We start from the raw sequence: 20,074 nt of genomic DNA on the forward strand, positions 1-20,074 counted from the left end.
GGCATGGACAGCTTCTGCCTGGGGCTGTGGCTGCTCATGGGCTTTGGGCTTTATATCAAGTGTGAGGGGAGGGCAGAGCATCCTTGGGAGATGCCAAATAGCCCAAGTATTTCTCTCATGGCTTCTAGCACTTGTGTCTCAAGCGCTACCACTTTGTGGTCTGCTTAACAAGAGCCTGATGAGCTGTCCTCTCAGCTGGCGGGGATGGCGCTGTGTCCCTCTGCATCTCCCAGGCTTTCCTTTGATTCAGACTGTGTGAGCTTTTTTTCTGACACCTTCCCTTTGTGCCCACTCTGCCCACATTGTCCTCAGGTGATGGTCCCTTTCGGCAGCCCTGGTGCTTCTGTGAGCTGGTGGGGTATGCAGGCTGGGTGCTGCTCACTGCTGTTTACTGGGTTTGCTTCACCTCCAGCTGTGAATCCTTGAGCCAGCTGGAAGGGGAGGTTTTCAAGCACTCCCTGTGCAAGTTGTAATGCCAGTGTGAGGCTTGCTGGTGAACAGGCTGTGTATGATTAAGCCATTTAGGCTTGTCAAACTTTTTTTTAAGTCAAAACAATGCAACTCCACCTTTTTGGGGGGGAAGGAGGAGGTGGCAGCTGAACATATTTGGGGCTGTGTGCTAATTTAATGTCGCTTTGTTTGTGAGAGGCATGGCTAAAAGAGGAGGAATTCAGTGCAGACTTATGGGCCTGCACACTTGGAAACTAAATGGGGAAGTTTCCCTGTCCAACAATTTCCAATTGCTTCCTCTATGGTTTCCTGAGTAATTCTGACTGCCGGTTATAAAGCCTTTGCCTGCCTCACTGTCGGGGGATGCGTCATCCCTCAACTCTCCCCTTCACCCACCGTCTCCCCAAGTGGCTTCATCCCCTCCCATGGGGCTCCCTGGGCCCTTTTCAGCTGGAAAATGTCCAACCCCCGGGAAGTTGGCTTCCTGACGCTGCTGTGTGATAGACAATAAACAGCCCCTGTGGCACTAGGGTGGGATTGGGAGTGGATTGAAAATGTGCCTTGAAACGTTTTGGGGAGGTCATGGTCTGTTGCAGCTGAAATGCCTTTTGATGATTTTCCTGACTTTTTTTTTTATGGTTTGAAATGTGGAGTCCCTCTGGGCTTGTTTGGATGGCTTCGGAGCCACTCAACCGTGCTTGCCCTGGAGGAACAGAGGTGGTCCTTTTCCTGGTGCTCCCATGGTGCTGGGCTGAGGGTTGCAGGATACCCATTTGGATCAGGGTCCACGGGGAGCAAAGGCAGAAGACATGCCAGGAATGAGCCCTTCAGCACCGTTCCCTCTGCCGGGCCTTCAGTTGCTGGCTCCTTCCCTGTTCTCTGCAGCCACCTCCACTGAGGGCTTTCCAGCCAAGGGGAACCAACCATATCCCCTCTGGTCATGTGTGTAATATTTGATGGTGCTTTTGGGGCAGATGGTGCTTTGCTGGGGCATTGCCCAGCTTGCCACAATGGTTGACTTCCACCCTTAGTCTGTGTTTGGCCCATCGCCGTGACACTGCTGTCCCACGGTTGGACAGTCAAGAGTTGAAGGTGTCCCTCCAGCCCTTGTCTTGTGGCATCTGTGGGGGCTCATCAGGGAGCAGCACAGAAATAAATGCCGTGTTAATGCAGGATTGACAGGGGAGTTGGGCCTTGTATCTCAAACTGCTGCCTTGGGCAGGGCTCCTTGGCCTGAAAATGGTCCTGTAATTCAGGGAGCAAAGATCCATCTGACTGAATGCAAGCCTATAAATATTAGGCTTTATGGATAAGTTAGATGTCTAGTTTTCTCAATTTCATGGAATGCAATGGATATTTCCAGAGGACAACTCGGTTATTGTCCGGGAGCTGTGTGAGCAGAAGACCAAGTGTGTGTGTGCCCTTTGGTGCTGGTGCACAGGAGGCATGGGGAAGGGGTGGGTCCTGTCTGGGGAGGAGAGACTCTGTCCAGAGCTCTCTCACAGCATGATCGTCTCTGTAAAGGCCAAGAAAACTTGATCTGAAAGTCTGTTTTATTTATTCATTCCTAACTCCAGCCCTGCTTTGAGGGGAGCACATAGAGGCCACCAGCCTTGCTAGGCATGCGGGCTGTCCCGGCATGGCCACGTTCCTGTGCTGGAAGAGCATGTTTGGGGCGATATTTGAAATGCAGCAGAAAACCCACACTTCCTTCGGAGTTTTGACTCTTGCATTTTTCATCTTGGGCGGATTTAAAGTTTTCTGCAGTGTTCAAGGGAATGGTTTGGTTTTTCTTTGCCCACATGTCAGCATTCCTGAACAAAGCAGCCTCAAGATTTGTGGAGCAGATTCTTGAAATTCTGCAAATGTTTTGAGCCAGAAGATGTTTCCAGAAACTGCCTGACCTAACACAAAGTGTTGGTGGGACTTGGGCACAGCTTGGGGAAAATGAATAAGGCATTCTTATCCCTTTTTTTTAAATGAACATCATTCTGATCAAAACCACCATCCCTGGTCTTGAGAGCTGTTGTGCTCTGCCACCTTGTTGCTGTTAAACCACAGCTGTGCTTATTTGTACAAACCAGATAAAGAAGACTTGCATTTTAAAAATAAGGTTTGTTTGCCCTGTTCTTGCACTGATTGCCCACCAAACTGGCGATGTCATTTAAGGCTAGATCTGAAAAGGAGTTTAGCTACCTAAACATAGACTTGGGTGGAGGGGAAGCATGGGTGTACAGCAGCTCCTGTACCTGCAGCCACTGCAAACTGGTGCTTAAACCCTGCTTTAAGCCATGCTTAAGGACATGTTCAGAAAAATGTTCCCAGAGGTGATTTGGTCTTGTGGTCACCAGCATTCCATAGTCCACACCCTGCAGCACTCGTGTTGCTTTCCTGGTCTCTTGTGGATGCTCCAAGTGTACATTCACGATGAGTTTTTGTGGAAGAGCTCAGTAGGAGCGGCTGTTTTTGCCCAGAAATATGGAAGTGCTGCCCTTTCCCTCGGGCTGGATGGCCAGTGATTACATTTGAATGGGGAATGTGGTGTTATTCTTGCTTCTTATTTAACTGTGCTTTTACTGGTTGTTGGGGTTTATGCATTGGATGTCTCTTCTCATGAGTGTTTCATTACAGGTGTGAGCATGAGTGACCAGGAAGGGGATGTGGAGTGTCAGGCCACCCATGGCTGCCATGGGGAGTTGTTGGGAGGCTCCTGTGTCTGAGACCACTGACCCATGTATCTCAACCTTGTTTCTGAAAGTGAAAGCAGCAACCCCAGTGCAGACCCACTGTTATTTTGACCCAAATACGGGTTTTGTTTTGAGTTTTTTGGTTTTGCTAGCACACTTCTGGTGTGCTGGGGGATTGTGGTATTAACATTTTCTTTTTAGAGAAGAGCTTTGATTCAGACCAAAATTGCTGATTGATTCCCTTTTTTTGCACTTCCCCCCTGTTCCCATTGAAGTCAAGAACCACTTCAAAGGCTCAGATGTGTTGGTGCCAGATGCCACGCAGTTATTGTTAGAAGAATCTGAAATATAATTAAAAACAAACCTTTGTTCAGCCAAGCATATCTGGCTGTGGGCTTTCACTCGTGACAGAGATGGGTGCTCAGCCTCTTCTGCTGGATTTGGTGTCTACACACTTGTCATGGCAGATGAATTGTCTGTGAATTTTCTTACATCTGGTAATAAATGTTTGCAAAAACTGGAAAGTGTATTTTAAAGTTTTTTCCTACCTAGGAACCCACATTGATGCTTAAAATTTACCCGCATATTTGTGGAATTCTGTGCAGTAATAAAATGCATCAAATTGGTCTTGGCAGCCTAATTTCCATAGAAATGCTCCAAGTCTAGGTTCCTCTGCTTGGCAAGTGCAGTTGTCCCCCTTCCTTTTAACACTTGTCTTTCCTTTGGGATATAGGATATTGTTTGACATAATATTGAAAACATTTGTAAAAGCATGAATAAGGTAGATGTCAGCGTTCATTTTAATTTTATTTGGTGTGAAAGCAGAGGGTTGGTGTAGGAGGCTTGTAATCCAGCTCAGTTCCCTTGGTGAAGCCCATGAGGCTGGAGGCTTCTGAAGGAGCTCAGCAGACTTCAGGTGCCTTGCATGTAGCAGCCCTCACTTGTCTGATGCTGAGTACAGGCTGTTCACAGACATAGTCTCATGGGGTGTGGAAACATGGTATGTGGTTGCAAAGATGCACAGTGTATCTTAGGTTCCTATTTCTTGTCGTTATTTCCTACATATAATTTAGAAGAGTGCACCAGGTCTATCTTGGATCAGAACTTGAACTGCTCCTGTGCACATTAACTCATGGTATTGCCCTGGGACTCGGATGCCACCTCCTGTTCCATGCTGTGCACGTGCTTTGTGTGACCACTTGGACATCACTTTGTTGCTCCTTGCTGCTGGTTTTGACCCTCCCCGGTGCTGGGGCAATGGTCTGCTAAAGTCTGGTAGATGCTAAAACCATTAGTCCAGCCCAGAGCAGGGAAGCAGAGCAGGATGCAGTGAGCTGGCTTCCTTGTGGAGGTTACTCCTGTAGCCAAACTTGAAGAAACAGGTCCATCTGAAATTCAGTAGGTCCTTCAGCTTCATGATGGTTGCTGAATTTGGTATTTCTTTTCCTTTTTTTTGCTTCCCCTACCAAAAGCACTACCCTCATTGCATATGGCTGCCTGTCTGTTGTTTATTATCTCTGTTACACTGTGGTTAGTGCTCACACATGATATTTCTTTGGTTTCAGTACAGACTGAGCGGGTTGTCTGCCACTGGATCCAAAAAATGTAAACTATTTATAAATGAAAAATACTCTCCAGTTTTAAAGTGCTGTGTTGTTCCCTTCTCCCTCCAGCATGTGCACGTTTGGCTGATCTTGTGTAATCCCAGTGATGTCAATCCAGATCTCTAACAACTTCTGGGACTGAGGGCTGCCTCGAGAAATTTTGATGTGACCTTGTGCTCAAGGAGGGAGGACACGAAGCAATAGTGATAAAAAGTAATGGAAAAAATGTTATTTGGCTGTATTGCATTCAGTGCAGATACAGGCTCAAACTCAGATAAACCTTCCTTCAGAGTTCAGGGATTCTTCATTCTTGTTTTCCAGTTGGGCTCGACTCCATCATAAGCAACTCTTGAAAAATTGGGACAGAAACTTATTAATGTGGCTTTAAATGACCTGAAACAACTAGAGTGCTTTTTTTAATACTCCTTGCAATTAAACTGTTTGTTCTCTGCCTTTCAAGCGTGTACTTAGGTTGCTAGTTCACTATAAAACTATGTGTAGTCTCCCAGGAAAGAAAAATAAGATGGGATTTAATAACATACAAAGGGAGGCTGGAATAAGTTTGCTGTGCCTGTTTGGAAAGCAGGGCAGGAGGTGATGCTGGGTGGGCCAGGAGGAGATGGGCTGGACCAGAGGCTAAGATGGTCAAGCCCGGGGGTGAAGAGGAGGCTGTGAAGTAAATACAGGGTATTTAATTGAGGAGCTCATTAGCTGACAGCTGATGGCTTCTTTTTGTGGAGACAACAACAGGGGACTTGAGTTGAGTGTGTTCCTTAGTTAGGATGAGTGTTGCAGGCTGGCCTAGAAGTGATGGAGCATTGATGGAGCTGGCGGGAAGAAGGGCTGTTCAGAAAGTGCTCTTGCAAGAGCAGAAATGATTTTGATCCATGGTGACATGGTTTTCCAAGCAACCGCGGTGACAGCGAGTGAGACAGGCCTGTCCTGCTTCCTGCTCAAATCTAGAAGATTAGAGAATAGCTTGAGGGGAAAAAAAAAAAAACAACTGGTGGGATTTTTTTGGGGGGGGACTGCTCACAGCATTCCAGCTAGCAGTCATTCAAATGAAAATGGGGGAAGCTTTCTCATCGCCAGGGCATTTAGGCAGCCTTTGCTGTGTGGCTATGATTAGTGAGTCTGTAAACTGTGCAAAAAAACTTAGTAGTGTAACTGGTACATAAAGGAGTACAGCATAATGAGAGTAATTTCAGTATAGTTTATAAGTTTTCTCTGGACGCTATTTGCATTGATGGTGATAATCCCTTGTTCTGTAAAACCCAATTGGTAAGAGCATAGGGTTTGGGGCTTTTTAATTTTGAGTATTTAGGAGCACCTAAACACATTTGCACTTCTGTCCTCCACAAGACAGCACTTGCTGGAAAAGGCGGTTACAGCCTAGCTGGGACTGTGGAACGAAGCCTTTAATGTACTGATTGCATATTAATGAACAGCCAAGCAGGCGGGATGGTGCCAAAAAGCAGTGAGTGAGAGCGCCAACAATATCAGCGCGAACTTTGCACTTCGGAAAGTGTGAAGTGATGTTGGTGAAAGGAGTTTATTGCACAAGTGGAACACTGCGATCCTCTTTGATGCCCAAATTTCTGTGCTAGTAAACCCAGGAAGAATAATTGGCTGGTGGAGCCCGGTGGGTTCCCATTAACCCCTTTGGCACCCCTTGAAATGTTCCCCACTCTCAAGTAGGTTTGGCGGTACGGGTGCTTGCTCCTGAGTATTTGGTGTGCTGTGGCTGGTGTATGAAGCTGTAATACATCCTGGAGCGCGTGGAGTTACTGTCCACATCTGGTTTGTATCACCTCCAGTGGGTTTTACTGCAAGCTGTAGTGCTCTCTCCGCACCCTTCTCCTTGCCCAGTTCTGTCCCGCAGCATAAGGGCAAGTGAAATCCCAGCCTGGAAAAAGCTACAAAGTTGGGTCGGTGTATGAATTAATGAATATAATGGCTACTGATAGTGGTATGCTTTTCCTGGTATTTGGCAGAAATTGGGTATCTTGGCTCTTGCCTCTTCATTAACCAGGTTTCTTAATCCCGAGCTCATTACTAAGTCCCTGGGATATGTGTGTAGTGTTTGATTGGTTCTTTTTTTTTAAGGGCTCCCTGCTTGGAAGGGGAGGTTGGTCCCTGCCAGCCTCCTGCAGGGGCATCACCGCAGAGCCTGAGACCTGCCGTGGGTGAGTGCTGGTGGTGGCACGTCCCCATGGGGAAGTTGGGGATGGACTGGCAGTCATGTGTGGTGGTTTGTCAATCGCCTCGATTATGCCTTTCTGCTCTGCAGCTCCCTCCAGGAATGTGCAGTATTTGGTGTGGGGGCTTATGTCCGCTGTGCAGCCGGGGACTTTTCCATTGGGAACATTGGGAGTATTTAAGATGATCTCGCAAATATTTTTAAATATTTTTTTTTTTATTGGCCCTGGGCCAATTTTTGCTTGTCTCTGATGCGTAAAGTGGGTTTGAAAAAATGTTGTTGTTTCTCACTCTCCCCCCATTTAAACATTTCAGGAATGTCAAGTCTTGTCAGCCTTGGCTTTGCTGGGGGGAAAAAAAAAAAATCCCTTGAGGAGCCTGGGGATGTGTGTTTTATGTGATCTCCAAACCCTGAGGGAAGGTACAGGAGGGAGAGAAAGAGCAGGTTGTTAACAAAAGCTTCCTTTATCCCAAACTTTAATGAGGTATTGCCATTAAATAGCAGCAACCACACAAAAATTCACCCAACCTGACTTGGTTCTCCTGGTGTTTGCCCTGTTGGTTTACCTCATGCTCTCGCCTTGCTGTTTCTTTGCTGTGGCCCTTGCAGTGTATTTCAAGGCAGGTAAACCCCACATTTGTTATGTAAACCTGTTTGGAAATATGGACAGATTAAGAGAAGACTTTTTCATCTTTTTTTTTTTTCTGCAGTTACTCATAATTGCCAGTAATCTGTGTGGAAACAGGCGCATGAAGTCTGGTTTCCTGCGGATTTCTATCTTCAGGGCCGAGTAAAGCTTTAATTGACTTTTGCAGAGTTTTCCTGTTATCTCTGCATTGTGTTTGAATATTGCCCTTCTCCCCCCCTCCTCCCTGGCTGTCCGTGGGGTATTTTGGGAGTGTGTGGGGCTGCCTGTTCACTGTGGTGATGGGACCCTGGTGATCCCAAGGCTCTTCTGCCTCCCTCCAGGTCTGCAGCCTGGCAGGAGCTCGCTTGCCCTTCCCACCCTGCTGGTCTTATCCCAGTTTTAGACTATGTGGAATGAGGACACATGTCCGCAGCCTGTTCTTCCTCAGGAGCAAGGCTACAAACAAGATTTTTCCCCAATGTTCCTCATTTTTGCGTGATAAGCAGGGAGGTTTGGTGGCTTTGGTGCATTTGTCCGCTCTTAGCGGAGCAGTGGGAGAGATGCTCGGAGTTGTACGGAGCCCCTCTCCTGTTTTTTTTTCCAGGCTGTTTAGCATGGAAGGCTGCAGCGGATGGCTGTCCTCCCAGCTTTCCTCTTGCTTCTCCCCATGTGCTGGGGTCGGTGTGCCCCATCACCGCTGCCAGGCCCCCATGGATGCTTTTGGGGGGCTGTTGGCAGTGGGGGGGAGCGTGCCGAGCTGGCAGTTACTCCTCGACCCCACTGCCTGCTGCCTGGCTGGACTTTGGAGCCCAGCTCTGGCTGAGGGGAGGGGAAACCCCAAAGAAGGAGAAGGAGGAAATGTTTGTTTAATTCCTGACGTAGTGTAAGGTTCAGAGCGAGCAGATTGTGAAACGGCGCGGAGCAGGGGATTGCTTTGCCGGTGGTTTGCAGATAACATGTGCGGAACAGGCAGCTGACATGGGGCTGGAGAGGGGGGGAGGCTTTATTTGTTTGTGCAGTTTGTTTTTAATTTAAATAACCTTTATAATCTCTCCCCCCCCCTCCCCGAATAGTAAGCTATTCCTTATTTATAAAGGCCTCCCCTTATTATTTGGCCTGAAATACAGGCTGTGCTTCAGCTTTTACGATGGGGATTAATTTTTTTTAATGGGCACAGGCAGGGGGAGCGGGCAGCCTGTGCCTCCCCCTGTGTCTGCGTTTCCTCTGCCGTTGTGGGGCTCCGGCTTCCCTCTGCCCGTACCCCAGCCCCGGGGCCAGCCGCCCGCTGCCCTTTCTGCTCTGCTGCTATAAATTAGGCAGCAGTGTGTTCCCAGCTGGAGCACGGCTGGGTAATTGCTCTGGGCAGGTTTATGGTGGGGAGGTGCGAAGTGCCTGCTGTCTGTCTGCCCCCACGGTGGAAGCGGGGCTGCGAGGGGGCTGGGAAGCCGGTGGCGTGGGAGAAGGGGAATGTTTCCTCACCAGGGGGAAAGCGGTGGCGTTATCCATCCCTGGAAGGGTGCAGGTCATGAGGTGTGGGTCTCTGGAGTTTTAAACTCTGCATTTTCCTTATTAAGAAAGGAGGGGGGGGAAGGTGACAAAGGAGCCATTTGCAAATTTCTTGTAATTATCGCAGGGATTTCACAGCAAAGCACAGAGACCGTTGAAGGTGGTTGGGCATACCAGAAACTCTATGAAATAGTTGGATTTGATCAACACTTAATCACTCTCAGACTTCTTGGCTGGGTCTCGCTCGCCCTCTCCTCCATCTCAGAGGGGGCCGGAGGGTGCGGAGTTGGCCTCGCGCCCCTGCTGCCCGCTTCACGTGTCTCGGGTGGGCTCATGGCACATGAGGGCATCTGCAAATACCCAAGGTAAAATTTAGCAGGCATTTAGCATGCTCTCACCATAACAAGAAGGCAGTTGGGCTGCGCCAGGTTGCTGATGCCCCTTTGGGTACAGGACAGTGGATGAAATGCTTTCTGCCCTCCTCCGCGGAGGTGTGTGGAGCATTGTGGAGGGGTTGCTGTCGCAGGCAGAGCTTTTCTGAAGTGGCTCACTCAGGTGCTGTTCAAGAGGCAAGGATGCCTTGTGGTAAGGCTTTATTTGATGCTGTCCCATCTGCTGCTGTCACGCACATTGTCTGCAGGCAGCCACCGCCACCACTGCTGCAAAACTGGCCAGATCTGACTGTTGGCCCCCATGGGGCGAGTGTAGGGAAGCAGTGGGTGAATGGATATACCGAGGATGATACCCTTAATTTTAATTGCCCATAAGTGTATTTTGAGTGTGTGCTTTCCTAAAACCTCTTGCTAATGCTTCCTCTTTGTCTTCCTCATGCAAGCAGCTTCCCTGCTCCTGGCTGTCCAGGCTTATGGTGTCTTCTAGAGGTCTCTTCTTGGGTTTAGAGGAGCTCTGTCCCTGCAGGCACACACACGCACATATTTTTCTTCACCCGGGGCCTTCCCAGCCCAGAGCTACACTGCTCTTGCATTACCTCGTGGGCTGGCATCCAGTTTTGAGCATGGGAGAGGTGCATGTTTTTGATTCTTTGTGCTGAAAACCAGCTTGCTTTTTCTCTAGCAGAACTAAGCAGAAAGCTTCAGATATAGGTAGGAGTTTCCAATTAATTTCATAAAGTTATTAATAAACAGGAACAGTACCTTTTCAGCAGCAGCAACGTTTTGAGAAAGGTTGCTTACAAGCAGTTTATTGATCTAGCAAATAGGTGGATAACACAAGCCTGGGGGTGTATGATAGTTAATGTGTAACCATTAAATAGACTTATTTGGACACTTTTTATGTGTTCGCATAGCAATTAAAGCTTACAAACCTGTGGAGAGTGTGTTTTGTGTGGAGTAAAATGAGAACCTTTATCCCAGGGAAGGTGTTTGTGGAAAAGGTACAGTTTATGTAATTGTATTCCTGTGACTTGACGTAAGCATGGGGCTGTGGGGGGGAAACCCAGCTACTAGAGCTGATTCCTGAGGCCAGTTGCAGTATTGCTGTGTATTGGCTTCCCTCCCAGTGGCCAATTTGGTATATTGAAATCAGTGTCACTCTGTGGGGTGTTTTGTTGTGAGCCTCCTGAACCGAGGGTTGCATCCTTGCTCTAGACAGATGATTTTTTGGCTCTTAACCGTATGTGTGTGTGTGTTCGTGTTAATTTTTTTTTTTGTCTTGGAGCAACTTTGGTGGTTGTGTCAAACTTGCTGGGGAAAAAAAAAAACCCTATAAAATGGTTTCCTGCTGGCTGACCTGATCAAGCAGTAAACATGTCCCATAGCTCTTGAGCTCTGTCCTGGTTAAAATAATTACACAGGAACCCAAGCTTTGTGGGAACATGGAAAAGCCTTGGTTTATCTTCCTTACCTTTTTCTTTCCCATACAGTATGTTTTATGGAAAGCAAAGACAGAGTGAGATGTTGGTGATTCTGTAGGTGGAGTAAGTTGCAGCTCGTCTAATTGACTAAAAGAAATGAAGGCTGAAAACCAGACTTGTTTCAGGTCTTTGCAGCAACACCTTCACACTGGAGCATGTGGATGGTGGGGGAGAAAGGATGGAAGGCGGCCTGGCTGTCTGTGTAATTGCAATTGCAGAGCTCCAGGCAAATATTGACACCAGATTTCTTGGCAGACATGCCATTCCTGAGATGGCCTGGGAGTAAAAGATCCTTCACTGGTGCTCACTGTTGCATGAAGCGGCCCCTCTTGGGATGGTGGAGGTGGTGAGTAAAGGGGGGAGAAGCTCACAAGACTGATGAAGATGAAAAATGTGATGCTAAAGGGGTTTCACCCAGAAATACTACGATACTGCATTATGAGGTCTCTAACAAACGGATGGATGGTCTGACAGACAGCAGAGAGATGGGACACCGTGGCATGTCTGCACTGTCAATCTGGCACAGGTCTGAATGCAGGGGATGCATGCGTCTGCTCTTTGGACTGCAGGACAGCCGTTACTACTTCACATCTGAAAAAAAAACAAACCAATCAACCAACTGCCAGCTACAGAAAGGGAAAATTGTAAAATCCTGTTTTCCATCAGCAGTTGGCTGCCTGGACTTTGCGCTGTGGCAAGGGTGTTTTGCTGAGCATGTGTGAGATAACCTGTCTTCTCTGCTGCAGTTCTAGAGAATACACCAGAGGATTGTTAACATCAGCCAGATACCTCTGTAGTATGGCTTTGTAGTGTAGTCTGGACAAAAGGTTAAATCAGGCGGTCATTTCTGCAGTGTTATTTCCTATACAACACTCTGGAGAAAGTTCAGTATCACTTAGTTAACTTTTTGCAGAGCCATTTCCTGTAGGTTTTGGTAGAGAAAAGCTAGATTATGTGTTTCCAGTTGCAGTAGAGTTATTTTCCCCTATAAAATGCACTACAACTTACTTTTACACATTTTTCATTGGTTCGCAAAAGACTGCGGGGGGGGGGGCTTTGTGTTTGGAAGATAAGGAATTTTTTTTATTTCATACCTTGCTTGCTGTGACAAATTGAGGAAAATGTTTGTTTTTTTTTTTTTTAATGTGACATTGCTGTAGTCATGCCAGGCTTGGAATACAGAGTCTACATTAGCCAATGTTCCCATGCTGCTATAAGTCGGTGGCCTGTCTGGCCCAGGGTCCAGCTTTTGACAATGCCTAGTTTTTGGAAGGACTGAGAAAACTGTGCAGCTAATAGCCAGGTGGTGACCTGCCCAAAGGAGAAGCAGTGTCTCTTCTTCGTGGCTTCATACCTATGCAGCTCACTACTATGTTTGTTTCTCTTCTGTGTTTTTTCAGCCCTGTGATGTGCTATTACCTTCTGGTCTCCCTGGATGTGTCCTCTTACATCACCTCGCCCATGATTCCACTTGTGGGGTGCCTTGACTTCTCCACTGTAGTTTGTCTCAGGATTTCATCTTTTGCATGTGAAATGCTGCTTTTCTTTTCCATCGCCATCTGTGCTTAGAGCAATGCTTTCCACAGGCCCTAAGAATTCTTCTTCTGTTTACTATGAAGTAGTGACATTTCTTCTTACTCTCTTCATAGAGATTAATCTATCTGCTCCCAAAAAGATGTGGTTTGAATTCCCCAAGCAGTGAGCACACCTGTAGCCCTCCCCATGCAATAACAAACCTTGGGAGCACCTTCTGCATTCATGTTTTTTCAAATAATTGCTTTTGGAGTGCAAGGTGTTGGTGCGAAGCCAATGTGCATTTTGCCCCATGAGAGGTGTAGCGTGAGTGAATGGTGAGCTCCTTGGCACGGCGCCCGGGCTTGCAAGGACCACTTGGAAGAGCGAAACGGTATTTCTGTTCTTGGCGTAATTCTAGTGTTAACTCTTCTATTTTTCAGTGTAGCCAGGCGACCGCCCACATGGAGTTTCGGTATGGGACTTTTTTTTAAATTATTTTTCAGAGGCCATCAGGCAATTTTAAGATGACATCTTCTTTGGGTTATGCCTGAGTGGGATGGGTTTGAAGCAAGAGGGAAGGATCTGGTCGTCTTCTAGCATCTTCCTGCAGAATTTGTTGTTGGATGCAGCCCTTGTTCAGATGAAGGGGTTCCCAGTGCTTGAAGATGGGACTGGAGCCTTTGCTGGCGTACGCACACCTTCTGGTGGGCAACACCAAAGATAGTTGTAACAAAAAATTCTGATCTCAAATGCCAAGTGGAGCAGTATGATTCCAGTAATAATACTTAAAGATGAAATGAGCTTATCCAAATACCTTCTGAATCCAGCAGTTTTACAAGAGATTGGGTCCTTAATTGCTTCCTGTACCAAAAGAGTAGGGAAATGTCCCCCTTCCCATCCCTCTAACCATCTACTACATGGAAAAGATAAAAATCTATAGAAGAGAATGTTTGCTCTTTGATTCAGCCTTAATATCTGCCCTCCCTTTGAATTAGCTGTGATGCTTTTAGCTGAGAAATTGCACAAATCTGAGGGAGTTCATTGAATAATAAATCAAGGCATCCATCCAGCGAAGTACATCATAGCCCTTTGAAGTAGATGAAAAAACACCTTCCTGATCTGAAGGCAACACGTGTGCTCAGCTTTGGTGCCTGATGGATGCTAATGCAGTGTTTGAGCTTAGCTCAAATGCACCAACCAGGAGCGTGGAGAGCAGGAGCAAGCGTGGGCGCATTAACTGGCTGCTTCATCTTTGCCTTGCCTGCAGCCCCGTTTGCCCAGGACTCCTGAGATGTTGAGACCTGAAGAGTGAGAAGGTGCAGCCACTGGAAACAGGAGCCATCTTTTAATTCTGGGAAGTCCTGAGATATTGGACTTCAGGAGGAGCAGGCTCATTTGAAGAACTCTCTAAAATTGTATTGGCTATAATTTTTCTTCTTAGTCTTTCTGCACTAATAAAGAAGTCTGGCTTTATAAGTGGAAGGAGTTGAAAAATAGCACCAATAAAAACTGTAAAGCTCTCAAACATTTTTTTTTAATAGTGCTTCTGTAAAAGATGTGGCATTATATGCTGAGGCAGAGCATAATAAAGGTTTTTCCTAGTGTTCTTCACAACTCAGTCATAAGCTGTACAGCTGTCCCAAACTCTCCTGATAAAGCCTTTCTGCCTGTATACATCACTATAGCGGTATTGCCTCGTGCATATATAGATGTGTATGTGTGTGGCTGTATATGCATCTGTAAATTCAAATAGTGAAAGTCATGTACATGTGCAAGTTAAAGTGAGAATGTGTTCTTATTTGTGCCATTCTGATGTATATAAGGAATGTGAAGACTGGCATGGGATGACAAAGGTAACGACTGAAAAGCAGCAATAGATATAGCCCCTGCTTGGCTGCTTTGTGGCATTCTTTGGGCAGAGACTGGAGCACCAGCTTCATCTGCTTTGAAATCTTTGCAGGTATCCTGTTGCTGTCCCACCAGTAAATACCAATACAGGAGTTATGCCAAAAAAGTATGAATGCTTGTTCTGACAAATGGCCCTGCTCTTAACACTGGGGCAGGAATATAGCTTTCTCTAGCACCCTATAAAATAAAAGAGCATCTTCTGGAGGAATGTCATATTCTAGGTCATACTAGGTGACCACTGTAATTACAGTTACATGTATAATCAATGTAAGGACAGTGTCCACCATGTCAAACAGTATTTGACCTGCTGCAAGGGGGTACGCTGTGGACCACCATTTGGAAACTCCTGCATCAGGGCATTGCCTCTGTGATCTGCTGCTTCAGCCTCTTACTAGCCAAAGGTGATAATACAACTATCTGCCATCAAGCGCTCTAGTTTGTGATAAGGTGAGGGTAGAGGAAGCTGTTTTCAGGCTGTGTGCAGAGAAATAAGTTTATTGAGGAGAATAGCTCTGGTTAGGACCTAAAATGTGGAGTAAATTAACTTGAAAGTCTCTTCTGGCTTTTCATTGTCAAGTGAAAGGTAGCTTCATGGTAGATATATTTGCCTTGTTTTGCAGCAAATGCATTATATATAGCTTGGCTTTTATTTCTCTTGATCTAGGTGGAAATGGTTTCTTTAAAATGCAGCTTTTCCATCTTGAAGGTCAATTAAACAGGTTGGAGGTCAAATAGAATAAAGGGGACAGAACATTTGCTTCTTGGTGTATCTATTTCTGTAATGTTATCAGTGCATGTGGTTTTATTTCTAGCATTTTGTTCCAGGGCTTCCTCTAAGACTGAACAAATTGAGTCAGTTGGATGCAGTACAGCTTCCAATTTGGGGTTAGAAATCCATTAAATTGCTCGGTGCTTTATTGGCAATACAAAAGTGCTTGGAATGAAAGTGCATTATGATTGGACATTGATTACTCAAAAGGAGAGGGTGGATGCCTGTGTAAACCACACACCTCCAGCCAGGATAGCCAGCTTAGGCTTTTTTTTGCTTAAAATGTGCATATTTTGCCCTTAAAATGCTATTCTTTATTACAAAGAAAAACTATTTATAAACTGAAAATGGAGAGTCATGTGTTTTTTCACACCTCCAGGGGATTAGAGCTGGCCCTGCAACATATAGGGCTGCCAGTTGCTGTAACTAGTCCTTTAGCTGATGCTTTGAGGTTATATACATCATTCCTTTCCAGACACCCGATCTTTGGATTTGGTCAGCCTCTTCATTTCAGTCCATGGCATTGAAAAGTGCAGGGAGCGTCCTTGCTTGGGTGGATTTTAAACTGAGTAAATTTATGGTGGGCACAGCAAGGCGTCCAGTGTTGTAATTCCACTCAGACTGCTACTAGGATCAGAAAGGGATTTATTTCCATTGTAGAAAGCTGCAGAGTTGTCCAGGTCTTTTGTGAGACTGGAGTTATTACTGATGGGTGGGAAGAGAGGAGCGGAGCCAGGAGTGATGACCAACACCTCTATCCTGGCAGGTACAGCCGAATTGGCTGCTTTGGCTCTGGTCAGTGATCTTGTTAAACTTTGCAGTGCATCTAATGAGAGAGAGCTTCAACTCAATCTATCTCCTGAGATTTTTTCTTAAATGACGGCACAGCAGATGCACTGGGTGGCTGATGAGGAGCAGCCACTGGTGAAATAGTGGTGTAGTGTGGCCAGCCTGGGCCGATGGAGAATGGGACAACAGTGGTTCTTCCTGGGAGATGCCTCTTTACTTTTACACGGTTCCACTGTACGAGGGCAGGAGGAGATGCAGCCCCTCTCTGTGGTGTTCAAAAGCAGTGTCAAGTGCAGGAGAGGCAAGAGCAAGCTGGTGAACCCCCGTACCTGAGCAGCAGGAAAAATCTGCATGTTCTTTTTCAAAGACTCCCCCCCCCCCTCTTTGCCTGACTAGTTTTAACCAGTGCACAAATATTCCTTCATGCTGTGTCCAAGCAAGTGTGTCTTTTGGGGGCAGATTGGTCCTTCCTGATTAACTATTAATGAGAAGAACCATGAGAGAATGAAGCACTGAGCAAACGCTGTGGGAGCGGGTTGCCTGCCCTTTCTTCACCATTAATGATTGACTCTGCTCCGGTGCTGTTGGGCAATGCTGTGCCCCGTGCTACCCCTGGACCAGGCATGGCTGAGCCCTGCTTGCCATAGGCTCTGCAGAGGGATGATGCTGGATCTGTGTGCTGAAACTTCGGCATTCGGCGGTCTCCCTTCCCAGCATGCCGGATATGTGAACACAGTGCTGCTCATCGTTGCCACCATGAGAGCTGTGTCCAGAGATGTATTTACTGTATTAATGCTTCTGATAAATTGCAGCATTGGAGTGGTGGAAAAATGTCTTCTTGGCTAGTTGAGCGCTCTGAGCTTACCAGAATCATAGACTGGTTTAGGTTGGAAGGGACCTCGGAGATCATCAAGTTCCAACCCCCCTGCCATGGGCAGGGATGCCTCCCAGCCCAGGTTCCTCAAAGTCCCATCCAACCTGGCCTTGAACACCTCCAGGGATGGAGCTTCTGCAGCTTCTCTGGGCAACCTGTTCCAGTGCCCTAACACCCTCAAAGTGAAAAATTTCTTCCTAATATTTAATCTAAACCTACCTTCTTCCAGGTTTGAAGCCATTCCCCTTCGTCCTATCACTAAACGCCCTTGTGAAAAGTCCCTCCCCAGCTCTCCTGTTAGGCCCCCTTTAGGTACTGGAAGGTTGCAATAAGGTTTCCCTGGAGCCGTTTCTTCTCCAGGCTGAACTGAAATGCTTGCAGACGTGATTGAAACCACTTGCATGCCCAAAGAGAGTAGAACACATCAGAGTTTGGTGTTTTAGAAGAAAATGTATCTTAAAATATGGGTTATTGGATATTATTGAATGATTGTTGACCTCGGATGTTTTCTTAAACCGTGGAAACTTCTGAAAAGTATTCAGGGAGTTTCTGAACTGTCTCTCTTTTTCCATCCACGCTCGACCTGTAACCCACAGCTGGATTTTGCGAAGTCACGTGGTGGGAGGGTTAGGTTGCCAGCAGTTGAACGTGTTGCTGTGGGTCTTTCCAAGCATCTGAAAAAGCCAGACATTTAACATGGTTTATCTGCTGCAAGTACTTGTGAAAAGTTGCACAACTTTCAGATGAAAATATTTGCTTTGCAGAAGTAGCAGTTTTTTGAAACTGTAAATAGCACTTAGTGCTGATATATCAATGCAGCTCTTGTTATCAGTTAATGGAGGCTTAGCAGTTGTTCTAAGCTAGACATGTATAGTAAATTATATAGTTGTTAATCCTCAATAAACTAGTTTAGTATGTTGAATACACAGTGGGGAACCTTAATTGAAAATGTTAGTAGAGAAGGCATGCCCTTTATTGATTTACCGAAGAAACACAGTGGGGATGGAAGCAGGAGCAATTTGTTTCATGAGTATTCTGTTTATGAGCGAGGCCTCCAGCCCTCGCTTCAGTGGTCTAAGACACAGTGGGCTTTGCCTTGTGGAGGCCAAATCGCTGAGAAAAGAAATTTGCCATCAAATTAGAAAAAGGTGAGTTTGCCCTTATGCAGTAGAGCAAACAGCTTCGCAGGGTTTTGGTTTTAGGATGTGTCTTTCTCATGACAGTAGGTAGCACTTCTTAATTAAAACAATGAATCCAGAACAAACCCTGTGGGTGTCTGGGCAGATGAAGGGTGAAGTTTTATTTGTGGGTTAAAAAAACTTACACATCCCGCTTTTTCTTCCAACCCCTTACCTGTCACGGGTGGCAAACCAGGATTGCTTTGTCAAATTAAATACAGTTATTTTTATTTAGATGTCCGTGCCCTCTTCAAAATGTGTTTTTGCTTTGAGGCAATCCTTGCAGCTGGTTGCTCAGTGTGTTTTGGAGAGGATCGCTCTCCTTCAGGCAGTGCAGCTTAATAGAAACAGCAAATAAAGTGAAAAATTGCTGCAATTAAATGCCGCCTGCTCTAACCCTCGCAGCATTCCCTGCGTACAATCCTGCCTTTGACTGGGCTGTCTCAGGAGCGGAGGAACATGCAATCCTAACGGGAGGGTTTGTAGCGCAGCGACTGCGGGCTGTGTGGCTGCTGCTTGTATTTCTTTCAGGAACAGAGGAAGCGTGGTTGAATACCTTGTCGTTCATGCTTGCTTTGTCCTGCCATCTTCTGTTGGTTCGAGTCCCTGCTGGTTGCCCGGGAAGGTTCCACGTGTCCCCAGCCACACGCGCAGCTGGGGCCGGTGGGTCACTCTGCAGAGACAAGGGCTCACAGTCTTCCCTCTGCCATCGAGGCCATTGGATGACTTTCAAATTACTTCACTTCTTGAAATCTCGCCTTACTTTATTGGAGCATGGAGCAGTTGAAATATTGAAAGATCTCTTGTTGAGTGGACCATGACCAAGCCCTGGTGAAATGAGTATCCTCGCATCTCTCCTGATGCTGCAGAAGCATGGAGGTCTGTAAGCACCTGAGTTACCCAAGTGCTTTGCACATATATTGTGGTGTACTTGCATATGTGTGTGATTAAGTAGATTAAGCTGAAGTGAATCTTGTTTTAAAAAAAAAACAAAAACAAACCCTTAAAACATTTGGGGTGTTTGGAACAGATGGTCTTCCAAGCAAAATATAAAAAAGGCAGAAAAGAACTCCGCTTTTGTTTTGCTAAGGTTATTAAAATAGGAGGAAATGGGATCCTAGGTTTTGTCAAAACACATTTGTGTAAACTGAACAGGGCCTAAAATAATCTGACACTGTGCTTTTTTAAAGAGATAAATAAGTCTGCAAGAGTTCCTTGTTACAGGAGATGTAGAAGCCCCCAGCAGCAGCGCAGTTACCCAGTGCTCCTGCAGAGGACTTCTCTTGCCCTTCCTCAGCCACCAGTGACAGGTATTTACGTTTCAGCCTCCTGCGAGCAGACCCGCTCTGGTGGTCGCTTACCAGGCTGGTACACACAGGCGTCTTTATGTGCCAGATGTGTGGTCCCTTGGGAGCAGAAGCAGTTGTGAGCACAGAGTGGCAGAGTAGGAGGAAGGGCCAGGGCTGCAAATGCATCCCTGAAAGTTACTTGAAGATAAGATAATTCTCTAACTCCTTGAACCATATCAACCACATGCTAAATTAAATTGTAGTCCGGCACAATACTTCTCAGTGATGTGGTTTTAATTAGTATTCTTTGCATTAATGACTGCTTGCATCTGCTGGAATTGGTGTGGTATTGATTCTTTGGTGATCATGCTATAGGAATTTCCTTTAGACAGTGTTGCTGGTCATGACTGGGAGTGATTCATGGTGCAGTTTTCTTGGTGTCTGGATGACCTCTCAAAGTTTGTCTTCACTGTCAAATTAGCTCATATTATGGCTTGAGGGTTGCCCTTAAGTTGACTCCCTTCTGCACATAAAGCCCCTTATATGAGCAGGCTATTAACCCAGGCTAATATGATGCTGCTGCTGCTAATTTGAGCTAGGGCATAAGTGAAGCCTGAGTGAGCACACTAGCTTAGCTGCTAACAGGACCTCTCAGTGATGGGGCACAGCTTCACCCACGTGGGTGCTGTTTGTCCTTCCCCTGTCCTGCATAGTCCCCCTCTCCCCAAAGCACTAACTTGCAGCAGCAAGCCAGGACATCTACCTCTCTGGTGCCCTGTGTTTTGTTGCTTTTATCTCCTTTCA

General features: G+C 46.3%; 1 protein-coding gene across 1 annotated transcript in view; it reads left to right on the forward strand.

Moving 5' to 3' along the window:
• Window positions 1-12,924: 12,924 nt before the first annotated feature.
• Window positions 12,925-20,074, forward strand: part of LRIG1 (leucine-rich repeats and immunoglobulin-like domains 1) — a 68,760-nt gene continuing 61,610 nt past the window's right edge. Inside the window, exon 1 of the mRNA XM_009883623.1 lies at window positions 12,925-12,935. Within this exon, the coding sequence (XP_009881925.1) occupies window positions 12,925-12,935 (11 nt within the window). The remainder of the gene's footprint in view (window positions 12,936-20,074) is intronic.

Source organism: Charadrius vociferus, unplaced genomic scaffold, assembly GCF_000708025.1.
Source record: "Charadrius vociferus isolate BGI_N301 unplaced genomic scaffold, ASM70802v2 scaffold324, whole genome shotgun sequence".
NCBI lineage: Eukaryota > Metazoa > Chordata > Aves > Charadriiformes > Charadriidae > Charadrius > Charadrius vociferus.